The sequence below is a fragment of the Megascapheus bottae genome, chromosome 7 (assembly GCF_031878675.1).
Source record: "Megascapheus bottae isolate mThoBot1 chromosome 7, mThoBot2.hap1, whole genome shotgun sequence".
Taxonomy (NCBI): Eukaryota; Metazoa; Chordata; class Mammalia; order Rodentia; family Geomyidae; genus Megascapheus; species Megascapheus bottae.
Genome location: NC_143515.1, coordinates 11,106,020 through 11,121,551, shown reverse-complemented (window position 1 = coordinate 11,121,551; position 15,532 = coordinate 11,106,020). Strand labels below are relative to the sequence as shown.

General features: G+C 41.5%; 1 protein-coding gene across 6 annotated transcripts in view; it reads left to right on the top strand.

Moving 5' to 3' along the window:
* Cracdl (CRACD like) overlaps positions 1 to 15,532 on the top strand; it is a 126,549-nt gene that overhangs the window by 59,469 nt on the left and 51,548 nt on the right. Inside the window, exon 1 of one of the 6 annotated variants that reach the window (XM_090336489.1) lies at positions 3,488 to 3,692. The exons of 2 other annotated variants lie outside the window; for them this stretch is intronic. In XM_090336489.1, coding sequence (XP_090192615.1) covers positions 3,619 to 3,692 — 74 coding nt within the window. In that variant the 5' untranslated portion in view covers positions 3,488 to 3,618. Of the gene's footprint in view, positions 1 to 3,487; positions 3,693 to 14,567; positions 14,622 to 15,532 lie in introns of those variants that run through there. 3 more of the 6 variants (XM_090336484.1, XM_090336483.1, XM_090336485.1) reach the window with 3 other exon arrangements.

The following is a 15,532-nucleotide window of genomic DNA, read 5'->3' as shown; positions in this document are numbered from 1 at the left end:
CCTCAGGACAGATTACCTAGAATTGGAGTGATTGATAAGTGTAAGCTTTTGCTCAGTGCTGGAGATTGCCGGCCCAGGAGCCACAGAAGTCCACCTCTGCCTCAACCCTTTGCCATGAGGGAAAAGCTGGAATAGGCCTTGATGTGAGTATCAGGTTTCACCCTTGGTGGTTTGGTGATTGTGTGTCAGTGGCTTAACCTTTCAGATCTCTTTTACCAGAAGAATGGAGATGTACCCTGTAAGCTCCTTGGTGGTTGTGAGCTTTAGGTGTGATGAAAACACCTGAAATTTCATTTCTTCATTTTAATCTTCCTAAATAAAGTGAGCTCCTAGGGGTTATGGTTTAAGTGCCTCACCAAAACCCCAAAACCACCTCAGACTTGTCTCTTACATGTGCCTCTCTCATTACGTGTTGGCCCTTGCTGCCTCTGTCTTTGAACCTACCTCATAAGCACAGGCCTTCAACTTTGGACCTCCTAAGATAACCAAGAGTTAAATAAATCTATATTCTTTATAAACTACCTCATCTGTATTCTCTAATGTTAGTAACAGAAAGTGGGTTGAAACAGAGGTCCTATCACAAATCCCTTAGATATTCTTGTAGGAAAAAACCAAAAGACCTGTGTGGATTACAAATTTCATTTTAGTAGGTGCACATAGAAGATACTGGCCTTTCTCTTGGGTTCTCTGGTGCCCTGGTAGGGATATATGGCATGGGCACTGCAAAGAAGGACAAAGGACACCTGTAATCCTTACTACTCAGGAAGCTGAGATCTGAAGCTTATGGCTCAGAGCCAGCTCAGGCAGAAAAATCCTTGAGCCTTTTTTTCATTTTATTACTATTATTATTATTATTATTATTATTATTATTATTTGTCGTAGGGCTTGAATTCTGGGCCTGGGTGTTGTCCCTGAGCTCTTCAGCTCAAAGCTACCAACCCTACCCCTTGAGCCACAGTGCCATTTCTGGTTTTCTAGTGGTTAATTGGCAATAAATCTCATAGGCTTTAGTGCCCAGGATAGCTTTGAACCACAATTCTCAAGTCTCAGTCTCCCGAGTAGGTAGGATTACAAGCCTGAACCTGGCTTTTATCTCCAGTTAACCATTAAAAAGCTAGTAGTGGAGCTGTGGCTCAAGTGGCAGAATGCCAGCTTTGAGCAAAAATGCTAAGATACTACACTTAGGCCCTGAATTCAAGTCTCAGTGCCAACACAAACAAAAACTGAAAGGGACTTCCTGAATACTTGGATTAAAATTGAATAGACATATGAAACATGCAAACCATGCTAGTGGAGAGTATGCTGAGAGGTGGCGGTGGCCAGGGTACCTGGGACTGCAGCATGACCTGCGCCCCAGCTGCCTCACCTGCCCTCACAGGACCATGCAGCAGGGCAGCCACCAGATGTGACATGGCATCTCCTTGTGTTGGTGGTCTATGCAAAGCACCATTCTGATGCAGAGCCACCACAATGACCAGGCACTGCTTAGGTTCCTGAGAGAAGGCAGGTGGCATCCAGAGCAGGTGACCTCCGCCTTCGTCCACCAGGTAGAGAGTGCTGCTAGCTGGGACTGTTCCTTAGAAACATCAGCCCTCAGGCTGCATTCCTGTGGTTTCAGTAACCCAGGGTGCTGGAGGAGTCCCTAGAATGCCTCCCCACCAGCCTGCTGTCCTTGGTGCTTGGGAGAAGGCTGAGCGGAGGCATGTCAAGGTGAGGGCCATGGACCTACAGACTCCAACCCCACGCTCATGCCATCAGGCACTATGTGACTGCTCTCTTTTGTTACTCCTAGCTACACTCATTTGTTATGCTTTCTTCTCGATAAACTCTTTGACTCTGACTCTGTATACAATTGGCTTTTGGAAAACAGAAAGCAGGCTAGGACTTTTTTAGAACCACCCTTAGAAGTCCCTGTTCTGCCTGCTGCTCCTGGGTTTTAATAAACACAGTCACACCCCTCTGTTGCCTGGAGCCTTCTGTCAACACTTCCAGAGGTTGCCTGGAAACAGCTGACTGTAGCCAGCCAGCTAGCAGACCTGGGACAGAATTGAGTTAGGTGGTGTAGCAGAGCTCATTGCAAGAGTCTGTTTTTTGTTTATTTTTTTTTTTGGTTTGGATTCCCCCTTATTTTGTATGTAACTGAATTGATTAGTGTTTTTTTTCTACCATATATTTTTTATTGTAATTAATAGAAGGGTTACATTACATTTGCCAGATGGAAAGTGCATTACTTCACATACATTGATACCCTTTCTCATGTCTTGGTCCCCATTTCCCTCCCCCCTGTTTGTTTATTTTTTTTATTGTCGGGGTAATGTATTGAGGGGTTTCAGTTACATTTACCAGATAGTAGGTGCATTACTTCTCACACAATGATACCCCTTCTCATGTTTTTGTTCCCCTTTCTCTCTCTCTACTCCCTCTCAATCATCTCGTTTCCCCCCCCCTTCCCTTTCCTATTTCAAATAAACCAATAAGCATATATACAATATACCAGGTAACAAAGTCAGATACAGTAACAATATGAGATTGACCAAAGGAAAACCAATGAGAAGAGAAATAAATAACATAGTACATTAAGAACAACAATCACACAAGATAAAGCTCTTGTTTCCATATCCTAGAGATCCTTTCATTTAGTCACAAGAGTCTATTATTTTGAAGTGGCAGCTGCAAGTAATGAGAGAGGCTGTCACCCAAGTCCTGGGCTGTGTCACGTGGAGAGGCTGGAGAGTCCAGCCAGGAAGACTTCCGTGGCGATGTTTCTTGGGTAGGTGTGTCCTTTGCACATGCCAGGTGTGGTCTCCATTAGTAAAGCCACGGGGAGTGGGGTAAGCAGACGCCTGGCCAGAAGTAGCATGTGTAAAATTCCAGGAAAGCATAAAAATATTTAGGCTCTGAAGTGGAACTATGGATATTGAAGGGGAAAAACACACCCACAAAAACAACAGAAAACGAAAGCTACACAGCAAGCATACAGAGGCACAGGTGAGCCAGAGCCCCTGGCTCTTTAGAGAGCAAGCATCCATTAAGGGGCATAAGAGGGTCTGCGTGGCTTTGGTGCTGTGACAAGAGAGGGCAACGCTGGGCGTGGATGTGTTTGACTTGGAATCTGTTTCAACTTTTCTCAGCACTAGGTCTTGTTTCTTTTGTGGATCTTGTTTCTTTTTGTGGCCCTTCTCCAAGTGGGGAGTGCAGCGTCACTCCGCCCTCACCCTTTGCCCGCTTCCATGGCGAACACAGTAAAACTCTGCCCAGGTTGGTTGTGTTTTGTCCCCAGCCATTCCGAGTGAGTCTGCAGTCATAGGGAGACAGGTGACGTGACTCCTGACCAACTCCCTGAAGAGGCTGGCCACCCCCACCCCTGGCCCTCAGGGCTTGGAGTAGAAGAAGGAAGTGCGTGTGTTTCTGATAGAGCTTTTACTGCCCTGTGCCTGCACACCTGCCCAAGGAGTTCACAGGGCTCAGGAGCCACCAGGGTTGGCAGAAGCCTCACTTCCTCATGGCCCCGGTGGGCTGAGGGCTGGTGATCGACACCCAGTGGTATCCCAGGAGCCTTAGACCACTTGCTAAAGGCCTGGGAGTCTACTCTTCTCCCTGCTGCTAGCTTCCAGGAGGATGAGAGAACCAGAGGCCCACTGCACGTTCAGGAAGATGGCTGCCTTTTACCAGTGCGTCAGGCCTGACCCCAGGTGGGCCCCCCCCCTCCCCTGAGCAAACAAAGTGGTGGTGGGAAGGCTGGAGGAAAGAAAAGCCACACATTCACTGCACAGCACAAAGCCAAGGTGGTGGGGGGGGCAGAGGGGTTTTGGGGGGCGAGATCGCCATCCCCTGGGTTCAAGGCATCTCATGTCTTATATTCTTGAATGTACTTACAGACTTGCCTTGTCTTCTCCAATTGTGTGACATTTAGAACCAAATTCATGGCTTCCTTTGTTTCCTTTGACACTTATACACGTATTCAGAGGGGGTGAAGAAAGCTGCGAGAGGAAAGGACAATTGAACAAACAGATCATTCTGCTCTTACGTGGTGGTGCTTGCACCTTGGATCTACATGGCATGGTTGATATATTAGGAGCAGAGGGAGGGTACACACCAAGGTAAAATGACATAAGAATTATCACCAAAGGTTTTGTACCCCACTGACAGACCCAGCCATCACTCCCTGTAGCTCCCATACAGCAGCACCCAGTCGCCCAGCTCACGCCCACCCCACACTGCTGTAGGTGACCTTATCTCTGGAAGCTGTTTGACTCAATGCATTTTAAATTCTGTGCTGGGGTGCAGAGGGAAGTGGAGCTTAGTCTTGATGTAAATTCATTTGCTCAGCATAAGTAAATAACACAGTGTGCGCTAGCCCACATGGAAAATTCCCAGTGTGGCAGTCTCTGTCAATCTAAGTGATGGTTCCATCCATCCGTGGGGCCGGGTGGACAAACGGGAAAGCCTCACCTGTATCTCAGAAGTTGGCAGAGGGGACTTGGAGTACTTTCATGAACACAGGGCCTCATGCCAGGAATAGCCCTGTGCATGAAAATCATTGTTGCTACTATTGCATTAAAAAAATTACCAAGTAATTATTCAGTCTCTAGGTCTGATCCTGTCTTCTTAGAGTGGTCTGAATAGATCAGTGGATTCTTATATTAGTCTTTGGGGCATTCTAGTATTTGTATGAGAAAAACCTCAGCTGTACATCTGCCATGCTACAGAAATATCAACTACACATGTGACTCTCTGGATAAATCAAACAGTGAATTTAGTATATACAGTATGTGTAGAATAAGGCAGTATATTACCTTAATAGATGCACATATCCAGCCCTTATAAAAGTATCTTCTGTGCCCTCTGCTCACTCCTATTTGTTGAGTGTTTAGCAGTTGACATCAGATACAACTTGCACCTTGAGCTTGTAGGTTTTCACTTTATTGTAATTGGCGTCTTTGTGAGATACTCCCCAGCAATAAAAAGAATTCATATGATAGTTCCCCAATCATTATGCAAATAGGATTTCTAAAATAAGGTGGTGAAGTTTGAAGCTCTGATGCTTAGCTATTCTTGAAGTAATGGTTTTTATAAAAGTCTCTAATAGCTTTTCTTTTTACTCTTAATAGCTTGAAAATGTCCAAACTAATATGTTTCCAATTTCATATGAAAACATACTGTTCTGGATGAGTGATTAACAGGTTGGTCTTGAGAAAGCTGTTACACAGGGCCATCTAAGATGGGACTTTCTCCTGAGTGTGTTTGCCAAGGTATGAATCTAGATCACTGCTGTACCTGAGTGAACACTGGATCTGACAGTCATACACATCCCTGGCTAACTTAATGAGGACATGGAATACACTAAATCAACTATTATATAAGCAATTTTAAAGGTAGTTTATCTTATATAAGATCCTATTTTTGTGCTCTATATAAACAATTCTGTTTATCCCATGGACGGCAAGCTTGTGGGAATGAAGCTGTGGTATTACTTTGCAAAGAAACAACACCTAAAACGGCTGCCTGCACCTCTAGATGCTGTCTGTCCCTGTCCTGCCAGGGCTATTAGGAAGCCTGGAGTAGGGAACAAGGCTTCTCCACAGGCTTCTTCTGCATCCATAAACCTATAGTTCTGCATAGCTGCAGGGAAGATAAGAACAGCTTAGGCTACAGAAGAGGTGTCATAATCTAATAAAGTCAGATTTTAAAGAAGTCTGTGCTTGAGACATTAGATGCTTGCTGGATGCTATGGATGGGTACTAGATGCCATCTCACTTTTAATTGCAAGTGAAGAGTGGTTCACTCCTCCATTTATCCCACGGTAATTCTGGAGCACCTACCATGTGACAGTGCCAGGTGGCTACCTGGGCCCATCTTCAGAGAGTTAGCATCCAGTTCCCTAGGCCAATGTTTATTTTTTTTCAGAGCTGAACAAGGACTGATAAGATACTATAAAACTTTCAAGCTGACCAGCCAGTGAGTTCTTTCTCTCTTGTGACAGTGTTTGCGAGTTCTCTGTGTTTAGACCCTTGGCTTCCTTTTCTCTCCAGGTGCATACTCTAGACCTGGCCCTGTCTCCTCCCTGCCCTTGCTGACAGATGGCAGAGAAAGGTATGCAGACAGCTGTGTGTCAGCTTGGGAGCAGGCACGCAGCTGGCGCCCTCCATGAGCGTTCAGTCTCCACACCTCCTGTGCGTGGCGACCACAGCAACCAAGTCCCTCTGCTCCTGGGGATAATAATATCATTAAGCAGCAGCTGGCACTGTTTTTGAACAGAGATTTCTCACAGGAACTTTTTGAGCATTACACATTTCATTTGCCTCAATAATGTGAAGCTTATTTTTCTAAAAAAAGGAATAGGCAGATCCTGGCGTGACTCACTAGAGAACAATAGTTAAGTCATAACTTATTTTTGTCTTTTTTCCCCAAGGGAAAGGAAGAATTGATTAAATGTATAGGGAATGTACCCTTGCATAGGGTGACCAGATAGAAAACTCACACGAGTATACACACCGTCACCCAGGGTCTTGTGAATGAAAGGTTCGGGGACTATTGCCGTCTTATCATGAGAAACCCTCATTCACACAGAAAGGACAGAGCAGCCTTCCTGAGGAAAAAGGGAGTTGAAACCAAAGTCAAAAGGATGAGTAGGAGTTGGTAAGAGCACAAGGGAGTGAAAGGCCAGGAGCCTCATCTGCAAAGGCCCTGAGAGGGAAGGACTGAGTGCTTTAGAGAGAGGAGAGCAGTGTTGAAGTACACATTTATACTACTTGTGCCTGGATTCAAATCCAGCCCACCTCCTCTTGTTGCTGTGTGAATATCCTCACAGTTTCTTTTCTTTAAACAATATAGTAATTTTTATTTGTATTTCCTTCATGACTAATAATGTTGCACATGTTGGCATGTGTTGGTTGGCTATGTCTATGGTGTTATAAGAGTTATTTATTCTAAATAGAAGTTCTCCCATTCTGGGTGATGCGTTACTTTCTTGATGGTGTTCATTGAAATACAGCTGTTTCTAAATTTGATGTTCAATTGACCTATCTATTCTTATGTTGCTTTCCAATAAGTTTTGAAATTAAGTGACTCTTCAACTCTGTTTATCCAGTTCAATATTGTTTGGACTATTCTGATCCTTAGAACCCATAATGAAAACCTGAATGCTTTCTTACTAAAGGTAGAACTAAGAGCAAGACATACACTATCTTTTTTTTTTTGCTATTACCATGGCTTGAAATAAAGGCCTGTGCTTCCTTAGTAATGCTTTATCACTTGATTCATGATTTCAGCCCAGCTATGTGCTGAATAATTAGAAATAGAATTTCTCAGATTTTTCTGCCAAGGATCACTTCACAACTTGATTGGCTGGTTCTCAGCCTCCTGAGGGGCTAGGATTATAGACAAAAGCTGGTTGTGCATGGCTTAGGATGTATACTTTTATGTATTCTACTAAACAGTGGTCAAACATTGGAAGATTTACTATTGCTACGATGGTAGTATTCTTCAAAATGTTCCCACATATCCTCACACTTTTTGTTGCCCTTTCCTGCCTCCATCTCCATGCTGCCATCCCATTGACACTCGTTTTAGTGAAAGTGTGCTGGAGACAAGTTCTACCAGAGCTTCTTTTCTGAAAATGCCTGTCCTCCTTTTTAAAATTTTCTGATAACTCTTTTCTTCCTAACAACGTTGTTGACATCATCTACATACCACGAAGCTTTCTTATTTGAAGCAGCCAATCAATGGGCCTTCAAAGCTATGTACCTGTGAATACTTTCTCACACTTCATTTCACACATTAGTCAGTTTTTCTCTCCCATCCTCCCTCTCTCCTGACTTTTTTTGGGGTAGTGAAATGTTTCAATTTCTCCCTCCTTTCATTTTGTACATATTCTGTAGCTACTTTATTGCCATGGGGATTACATTTGACATTCTAAAGTTGTAACACTCTAAATTTAAACCCATTTTATCTTCAGCCATATACATAACTTGCTCCTTTGCATTTCTTCCCTTGCTTCTTTATTTTATTTTTGTGCTGGTTCTGGGGGTTGAACTTAGGGCCTGGGCATTGTCTCTGAGTTTTCTTTGCAAGGTTGATGCTCTGCCACTTGATGCACAGCTTTATTTTTGGATTTTTTGGTGGTTAATTGGGTATGAGATTCTCATGGACTTTCTTGTGCCCACTGGCTTTGAACTGAGATCCTCAGATCTCAGCCTCCTGAGTAGCTAGGATTATAGGTGTGAACCAGGAGCATTGGTTTTAGTTGCTGGTTTTAGTTGTTGGTTTTACAGAGTGGTATCCTTTCATACTGTATAAAAAATAGAAATCACCAGCCCTGGGACTTAAACGTGGAGTTTGGGCTATGTCCCTGTGCTTTTTTTTTTCTTTTTTTTATTGTAATTAGTAAAAGGGTTACATGATATTTGCCAGATAGAAGGTGCATTAATTCACATACATTGATACCCTTTCACATGTCTTGGTACCCGTTTCCCTTCCCCCCCCCCCTTTTTTTTTTTTTTCTCATGGCTAGCACTCTACCACTTGAGCTACATACAGCTCCAACTTTGGCTTTTTTGGGGGGAGGAGGGTGCTTAATTGGAGGTAAGGGTCTCATGGACTTCCTGCCTGGGCCGACTTTGAATCACGATCATCTTCGGATCTCAGCCTCCTAAGTCATTAGGATTCCAGTTGTGAGCCTGTAAACAAGGTTAACAGTAATACTAACAGTAATATTATCTTTAGAGTGATAATTCCTTTTTATAAAGTACCCCTTTCCCTCTTTGACTCTCCTCGGGCCATACTGGGGTTTAAACTCCAGCCCTTGTGCTTACCCTTTCTGCTATCTTTTTCAGATAGGGTCTTGCAATTTTTGCTTGGGTCAGCCTCAAACCACCATTGTCTAATCTCTGTTTCCCAAGTGGCAGGGATTACAAATATGAGCCAGTGTACCCAGCCTAGTTTCTTAAATCAGGCAGAAAAAAATTTAAATTTTAAATAGAGTTATAGCTCATTATTGTAATAATACTATTCTTTGGGGGAAAACTGGGAGAAAGCAAGGGAAGGGGGGAGGTGACACTGTTCTGAAAGAAATGTACTCATGGCTTAACTTATGTAATTTAACCCCTCTGGGACATCACCTTTACAAAAAAAAAAAAGTGAAGAGATAGGAGAAAGATGCTGGGTCATCTAATCGTTAATAATTCCCCTAGAGCTCCAGGGAGTCTCATGACAATAGTGGAAGTTGCAATAAAAAATGGCCCCTGAATTGGGTTCATACACCATGATCAGACGCAGCAGACAAAGCACAGATTCCCAGTGTGTGGGGGCCAAGTTCCTTTTAACCTTTTCTGGATCTTATAAGCTTTGTGCAGGCAGTTCCTGGGGCTGAGGACTTGGTACATGGGTAGGTGCTACAGTGCTAGGAGCTGAGAGTGACAAATTAACCACAACTTACCATCTAATCATTCCTGTAAGTTGCAAGCCTTCAATGGAATCCAGAGCTCCAAAGTGATGAACATAAAAAAGATGCCAGTCATTTTTCTGGTGGAGAAACAGTTTTGGTGACTCTTTTCAGCCATCTTCCAGAATGCCCCATGAACATATTGTTTTATTTCCAATTAATCATTGCTTATGAATGGAATACTGGATCATGACAGTAATTTTCTTTGGGTGGAGGAGCAGTAATGGGGATTGAACTCAGAGCCTCACACTTACTAGGCAGGTACTGTACCATGGTGGCCAGATCTCTAGCCCCTCCTTGTGGTAAGTCTATATTTTCCATTTTGAATAACTACCAAACTTTTCCAGAGTGGCAGCAGCAAGTGAGCATTCATATTCATATCCCTTCACATTCTTTCTAGTGTTGTGAGGTGGGGGGCAAGGGGACGAGGGATCCTGGGGCTTGAACTCAGGGCCTGGGGTGCCATCCCTGAACTTTTATGCTCAAGACTACTAATCTACTATTTGAGCCACAGCTCTACCTCCAGCCTTTTTGGTAGTTAATTGGAAATAAAAGTCCCACAGGCTTTCCTACCTGGACTAGCTTCAAACCACAATCCTCATATCTCAGCTTCTTGAGTAGCTAGAATGATGATAGATCTGAGGCAGTGGCACCTGACATCTGTTTGTCTGGTCATAGCCTCCTAGTGACTGTGAACTTATATGGATTTGATTTGCTGTTCTCCAATAACTAATACTATTGAACATCTTTCCATACTGTAGCACTCAGTTGCCTTCTTTGTACAAATTTCCTTACAAATTCTTTGTTTTTAAATGGTTCCTTAAAATATGGAGGTTTGAATAGAATTTTTATATTAGAATTCTAGTACTAGTTCTTTATCAGATATATGATTGGAAACTATTTTCTTCCAGTCTGTGGGTCGTCTTTACAGGTTTGATAGTTTCTATGAAACAAAAGCTTACAACTTTGACAAGGTCAAAACATATCTACCTTTACTTTTAGTGTGTTGGATGTCTATCTGGTTGCCTAACTTAAGGTTATGTATTTTTCTTCTGAGAGATTGATAGTTTCAGCACTTAAGTTTAAGTCTGTGGTGCATTTTGTGGTAATGAGTACATGTGGTGTAAGGCTGGAGTACAAACTCTCGTTCACGTGTTCATGTCCACTTGTTTTAGAACAATTTGTAGAAAAAGACTTCTGTTCTTGACATGCCTATTAAAATTAATTTCTATACTTTCCTGCATTTATTTCTAGACTCTTAAGTTCTAGTATTGTAGTCTATATACTATGATGAAATGTTCCTACTGTAGCTTTGCAGTTCTGGGAGTAAAAAGACTTGTATTTCATTTTTATTATTTTTTTCTCAAGATTGAATTATCCATTTGGTCAAAACTGATGTAATAGGGAAAGATGGATAAACAATGATAGTTTTATATCATTGTTAATTTTCTATTTATAGGTTCTAGCCATTATTAAAAGTGATACCTCAAATTGTAGGGATATCATCTGTCATTTTTGTCAGTTTTTGTGGTTTTACCATCCTAAAACCCCAACCTCACCTTCTTTCTAATAGCATACTTTTTTGCATTTTTTATTGTAATTAGTAAAAGGGTTACATGATATTTGCCAGATAGAAGGTGCATTAATTCACGTACATTGATACCCTTTCACATGTCTTGGTACCCATTTACCTCCCCCCCCACGACCCCCACCCATCTTGGTTTTCCCCCCTTCCCTATCAAATTTCAAATAACCAAATACAAATAAATTCAATATATCAGATAACAAAGTGAGATACTATAACAATATGAGATAACCAAGGGACAGCAAAGGAGATGAGAGACAACATAGTACATTAAGGACAACAATCATTCGTTATATGGCTTTTGTTTCGATATCCTGGAGGTCCTTTCAATTATCTAATAGCATACTTTTTAATATAAAGCTTATTTACTGTAACACCAAACTTATAGCAAAATCACATTGTACCAATGATTCTCCCTGTAATTTTCAGCTAGATTCACCAGTTTTTCACATTTTGTCTCATTTGCTATGTCATTGTTTCTCTGTTTATTTATCTACTTACTCATATCATTTCATTTTTATGATTGTGAACTAGATAAATTATATGCACATTTGCTAAGAACAGGTATTTTGCCAGTCCTGGAGCTTGAACTCATGACCTTGTGCTCCTTTTTGGCTTTTGTGCTGAAGGTTAGCATTCTACCACTTGAGCTATGCTCCATGTCTGTGTTTTATCAGGTCAGTTGGAGATCTTAGTCTCTTTGAATTGTTGGCCTCACCTGGCTTCAAATAGTGACCTTAAGATTTAAGGCTCCTGAGTAGTCCCTGCTAGGCAGGGAGAAAACATTTACCTATTCACTTTTACTTATTTACATTTCCAGTGTTACCTTTTAGTGAGCAAAAGGATTTCATTTTGATGAGGTATATGTGCTATTTTTCTTTCTTTTTGACACTTTTACAAGTGTTTATTGTTTGTAGGAGAAAGATGATTTTTGATACTGTTGTCAACTATTTTATGAAGTTGGGGAGGGGATAAGGAAAATGATGCTGCATTATCATTATTATGATGACTATTTGACAATACTTTATTGTTGAAGAAATGTAATTTTTTGTTTTTACTAAATTTTTTTAATTGTCGGGGGTAATGTATAGAGGGGTTAAAGTTACATTTGCCAGATAGTAGGTGCATTACTTCTCATTGTGCTGTTTTTCTTTTGTGGGATTTTATGCATGTCTGAGACATTTTTGTTTATCACAAGGTAAAGAAAACATGTTCCTAAGTTTTCTTTTAGAAGCCTTATATTTTTTCTTTAATGATTTTATTGTTTTACTACTTTTTTTCTGTGTCCTATTTAGTTAATTTTCTTTCTATCCCACCTTTGTGGGTTAAATGTTCAGTGTTCCATTCTTAAATGTATTTTGGCTGTTTGTTTACTAATGAGACAGTATGGTGCTATAGCCCAGGTTGGCCTTCAGCTCTCCCTCTCACTGTCTCAGCTTCCTGAGTGCTCCTCCATGCCTTGCCTCTTTTGGCCTTCTTTTATAGCTGAACCTCTGCATTACATGTTTTGGTGTCTAATCTAGACGATCACAATATTCATTCTTAAACACTATCTGGCTGAGCACCAGTGACTCAGGCTTGTAATCCGAGATACTTGAGGCTCAGTTCTAGAGAATTGTTTGAGACCAGCCCAGGTAGAACATTCAATAAAACTATACTCCAAGGAGGAAAGCTGGACCTGTGATCCTAGCAATGACAAGAAACCTAAGGTAGGGTGATTGTAGCTCAGCTGCAATCAATCAATCAATCAATCAATCAATTTTAAAAAATAAGGCCCTGTCTCAAATATAGCCATTAAACAGAGGACTAAAGTGGTAGAGCACCAGTCTATCAACTGTGAGGTTCTGGGTTCAATCCTCAGTAGCACCAAAAAAAAAATGAATGTCTACTTAAGAGTTAATATGTACAATATCATGTAAAATGCAAAACCTGTGATAATCAATCCCTGTTTAAAGTCTTCATTTTTACGGTATAGTCACATACCATGTCCCCATGTGCTGTGAACTCACACCATTGAAATGGATGTTCTGAAGTAAATCTAAAGATGCTCTTTCTGTTTGTCCACATACTTACCATCCTAGTGTGCTTCATCTCTCCTGCAGCACTAACCTTCATCTGGACTCATTTTCCTTTAGAAGAACTTCTTTTTTACATTTCCTATACTATATGTGTACTGAAGGCAAGTTCCTAATGCTTTTCCCTTTTCTGAAAAGATCTAGATTTTACCTTTGTTGTTTGCATATGCAAAATGGGTTGCTTTATAAAGATGGCATAAAGATGGCTTTGCCAGGTTAATTGTTAGTCATTCATATTGTTGCTTTCCGGTATATGTGTCATTTGCCTTTGGCTATTGTCAAATATTTTCCTTTGTCTTTGATTTTAGTATCCCACATTAGCCCTCATGTTAATTCAGACTTACACTGTCGATCCTCCAGGTATTTCTTCCTGCCTCCATACCGTCTTCTCTTACTTCCCAGACTTGGTTACCTGTATATGTGATTCATTGTCCTCATGCCACTGGTCACTGAGCTGTGTTCTCATTTGCTGTTTCTCAGTCATTTTGTTCCTGCCCTTCAGATTGGATTGTTGTTTTTTTTTTTAATCAGTCATATCTTTTTATGTCTCCAGTCTTCGATGAAGCCCTATCAGTGAATATTTCATTTCAGAAATGATACTTTTCCTTGGCTTTTAAGTCCTCAATATATAATTAGTAGCTTCTTTAAAATTTTTCTCTGCTAATGAAGCATTTGATCACTCGGGTACATTTTTTCTTGAATAATTTTTTTCTGTTGCCTTTGGTTCATTTTCCTGTTTCTGTACATGATTAGTAAATTTTAATTATATGGTAAACACTGAATGATACACTGTAAGAACTAACTCCGAAATCTTGTTATATTCTCTCCTTGAACTGCTGATTTCTTCATTCTAGCAGGCTGTTACCTTGACTAGACGCAAACCATTTAACCCTATCTCTCCTATAGGGGGCATAGAACATTTTTTTAGCTCATTTCTCTCACCTTCACCACTTTTATCTCCTGTACACTGTCATTTCCCCATTATGCGCATGTGAACTAGACACACATTTGCCCACAGACAGGCATTCCTCTCTCTGGTGTTCTTTTTTTCCTGAGCCGGTCCTCCTCAACTTCCATCTGCAGTGGTAGCCCTAAACTTCAATCCTTAATTACAGGTATGCAGAGCTCACTCCATAGCACACAAGTACAGAGGTTCTTCCAGTCTCCCCGCTCTAGTTCTCTTTAACGTGGACACTGTTCTAATCTCGGTCATCACTGTTTTCAACTTATGACTATTAGTATTCTGTCCCTAATTTTTCATTACTATCTGCACAAGATAATAAAAGATACAGACTATTCCACCATTACTGGAAGCCTAATCCACCGGCAATTTCAAGGCTATTTTTCAGAGTTTAGAGTTCACAGTAGCAGCTATCTTCTTTCATTAGAGATTTCTACTTAAATTACAGTTTCCTCCGACAGGAGAACTCCATTGCTGATGCTGACTAGGAAATAGGCAAGTGCAGAAATCATGGAAAAGATGGCAGAAAATTGATGCAGACTCTGCCATGGGAAGAAGGTAGGAATGTGGTTAAGTGGGCGAAGAACATCAAATTGATTTTTTAAATATAAGTTTCCCTAAGGGTAACCCCACATAGATGAGATCACCTCTGGATAAGGGAAGGAAAGGAAAGGGGGACCCTCTCTGGACCTTTGAACAACTCTGAAGTTAGTCAAATTGGTATTTAAAAATCCCGAAGATGCTCATATCCAGAAACCCCGTTTCAGTGTTTTCCTGTAATGGGTTCATTCCTCTGCCCCAGGCAGTCCAAGGCACTGTTAAGAAAGCGGTGGAAAGCTGAAATGGCTACAAAGGCACAGCGCTCACCCCTTGGCACCTACGGTGTTGGGAAGAACAGCGTTCAGCAGACACCTCCCCAACAAATTCTTGACTTGGGTCTTGGAAAGTCAGTGAAAGAAAGAACCCACAGGAAACTGGGCCCAGCCCACAGGGTGGCTTAGAATTAGTCACTCTGTAGGGCAAATGCCAAAACTTTCATCCATAATTGCATAATTGATTATATGTAACTAACACACAGGCATTTTTTGCATTGTGTAGGTAAATATAGGGGACTGAATTTTTTTAAGTGTGTTAAAATTGATTCTCGTTCTGTGAACATACTTTTGTTGGTGTTCTCAATAGAAACTACAGCTAATGATGGAGCTTTGCCATGAGCTGGAGGAGCCAGGGGTCACAGCTCAGGTGGAGGGGGAACAGGACAGCCCCCACATTGAGACTGCTTTGGAAAGAGGACTCCCTTGGGTTCTGTGGGCACCCAGAAACACACTAATGAGCACTGTGCACCACAGAGGGGCTGGAGGGCACATGCCATTTGTGAGTTCATTAGGACTCCTCAAGGGGTCTCTCAGGTCTAGAGTTAGTCCACAGAACAAGTTTTCCTCAATTGAGACTTAGAGCTACCAGAAAGA